Source organism: Hyalella azteca, unplaced genomic scaffold, assembly GCF_000764305.2.
Source record: "Hyalella azteca isolate HAZT.00-mixed unplaced genomic scaffold, Hazt_2.0.2 contig14642, whole genome shotgun sequence".
Classification (NCBI taxonomy): domain Eukaryota; kingdom Metazoa; phylum Arthropoda; class Malacostraca; order Amphipoda; family Hyalellidae; genus Hyalella; species Hyalella azteca.
The window spans coordinates 18,923-21,421 of NW_025944520.1; the positions used below are offsets into that span (position 1 = coordinate 18,923).

General features: G+C 33.9%; 1 protein-coding gene across 1 annotated transcript; it reads left to right on the plus strand.

The window, feature by feature from the left end:
- The first annotated feature begins 463 nt into the window (after positions 1–463).
- Positions 464–1,979, plus strand: LOC108675189. Its single transcript, XM_047884115.1, has 3 exons — positions 464–671; positions 1,382–1,460; positions 1,851–1,979. Exons 1-3 carry the CDS (start codon positions 589–591, stop codon positions 1,977–1,979), a joined length of 291 nt encoding a protein of 96 aa, XP_047740071.1. The 5' UTR covers positions 464–588.
- Positions 1,980–2,499: the final 520 nt, after the last annotated feature.

Consider the following 2,499-nt stretch of genomic DNA (forward strand, 5'->3'; position numbering starts at 1 on the left):
AAGGTTGATAGACAGCATCACTAACAGCACCAGACACTAGACAGCATTGACAAGACAACTTCATTTTGGCACATTCTTTTCAATAAAGAGTTCATTTTCTTCGTTACAATGTCTTTGTTTGCTGTATGATCAACTTCTTTGCACATAGCAAGCAATGCTGCATAGGCCAGTGCTCTCTTGTTCTTGTGAGTTGTGACTGTAGCTTTTTGATTGAATTTACCATAAAAAGCTAACAAGGGAAACCACAATATAACTCAATAAACTCACCAAAAGAAATCATAAAACCAGTTTAGGATAGTATCCTGGGATATGAAAAACTATAGCTAGCAAGAAACAATGTCACAGCTCTCAATAAAAAATAATTTTATTTATTTTAATTTATTAATTTGGGAGGAAAAAGGGTTAGAAATTTTATATTTTATTAATCAAGCCTTCAAATATTTTGTTGTCATTGAAATTTTGAAGCAAAATAATTTAGCTGATTATTTCCTAGCAACAGTCTGACATTTTCTGAAATAGGTAATTTTTCAGATGTTTGAATTGTTTTAATTAGTAATAATACCATTCAAAGTGTGGTGTCTTAGAAGCATGCTGCCTAGGTTCTCTACCAATAGTTCCATCTTCTTCAGGATATCACCGTGCACATTGTGCCAGTTATCACAACATGTCAGGTATGTACTTTTCTGGTAATTTGTGGGAATTACTTTAAAATTAGATTTCTACATTATTGAATCTGTAATGCCTGGAAGGAACAGGTCATAGCTTGTTTAGATGTAGCCTTTTTTTGTAAACTTCCTGTCTTGATTGTCAATTTCATGTGTATTGTAATATATTTTTGATTATCATGATGCTGATTAAATCATATTTTATATTTTATTATGTCAAGATTTTTGACACCATAAGGTCATCTCAAGAGATTTAAATTTTCAACTGATGACTATAGATTGAACAAATATTGCAAATATTCATATTATTTTCTGTAATTTCTGACAAAATTCTCAACTATTCAGTGAAACTATAGAAGAAGTTCATGATGGAAGCTGGAAGGCTATGGTATCAATTGATAAATATTAATATTTTCAAATGGATAATGGCATTTAAATTTGTAATATGGCATGTTAACCTTCATTGCCATTTTTTAACTTCTATGATATGCAACTACCGGTACCTGCTTTAGAAATTCAAATATTTGGAGTAATTCATTGAAGAACTTTGTATTGTTGTAATAAAAATGATTGTTGTAATGGTCAATTGATAACTCCCCCAAACATTTTTATTTGAATTTCCCTGTCATAGAATCATTTCTAGAATAATCTGAAAGATTTAGTTTACAAAGATTTTAGTGACTTCAATAATTGATAAAAATGATTTCATGTTTCAGACTTCTAGGTCTGCATGGTCCTGTAGATTGCACTGCACCCGGTCACCATCATCATGCAGTAGGCAGCCCCAGGCTTCGAGTCAGTTCTCTCCCCACCGCTGCAGGGCGGAAAATGCCTCAAATTCATCTCCTCAAACACTTGAGATACTTTAATTCTGGATGTACCCGGCTCAATAGTATTAATGCACCAGAGGATCCCACCGAGAATAGAAGCACTGATAGTCAAGTTGTAAACCCAATAAATCAAAATATTCAAAGAGATGAAACACTATTTTATGATAATTATATAAAAGTTAGACCCAAGAAATTATCCATCACAAGTAATACCCACGAGCAAATTCCAATAAAGAAAAATTATTTCTCACCGACACCTCAACTACTCCAAAGATCTTCTGAGGCTATTTCACAGTACATGATCAAAAATGGCATCAGAGTAAATAAAATTGATGTGCCTCCTCCTGTCCAAAAGTTTTCAGACATAGAGCTTCCTGATGCCATCATGACGTTGCTGCAGCAGCAGTACGCACAGCCAACTGCCATCCAGAGTATGGGACTGAGCCTGGCCCTGAGTGGCAGAGATGTGATCGGTGTAATGTAGATCTTTTTTGGAGAAACCAAAATATTTTATATGTACACTGATTGAATGCAACATCAAAAATATTTTGCCAGTAATTTACAAAAAAATATTGCAGCATCCAGTTAGATTGGAAACTAACTCTTCCATTTCCATTTCTGCAATTTTATAATAGACGGGATCAGGTAAAACTCTGGCATATGTCTTGCCCATGCTGCTCCACACGGCACATCAACAGGAAGTTCTGCCCTCCATCAGCCCATGTTTCTCTCATAATTCTCCAGTTGCCGTTGTACTGGCTCCAACCCGGTCAGTTTTAGATTTCATTTTGAAGCTTTTTCGTAAAAATTAATTCCCTGTTGATTTTTTCATTTATTGTTGGTTTGTTAGTGCTAATTCAGAAAAGTATTAAACAAATTCTACAATATATGTAGTACATTCTGTGAGATGTTTCATATAGAATATTCGTCATTAAAATGACTATTTCTGTATGCATGATTTCCGTATGCATTTGCAAGTGCAAAATTCTTATGGCAATAAACTA

Coding starts and splice junctions, on each gene's coding strand:
- LOC108675189 (XM_047884115.1), top strand. CDS start 589: ATGCTGCCTAGGTTCTCTACCAATAGTTCCATCTTCTTCAGGATATCA. Junction 672..1,381: donor CAGTTATCACAACATGTCAG/GTATGTACTTTT, acceptor TTCATGTTTCAG/ACTTCTAGGTCTGCATGGTC. Junction 1,461..1,850: donor TAGGCAGCCCCAGGCTTCGA/GTCAGTTCTCTC, acceptor CCTGTCCAAAAG/TTTTCAGACATAGAGCTTCC.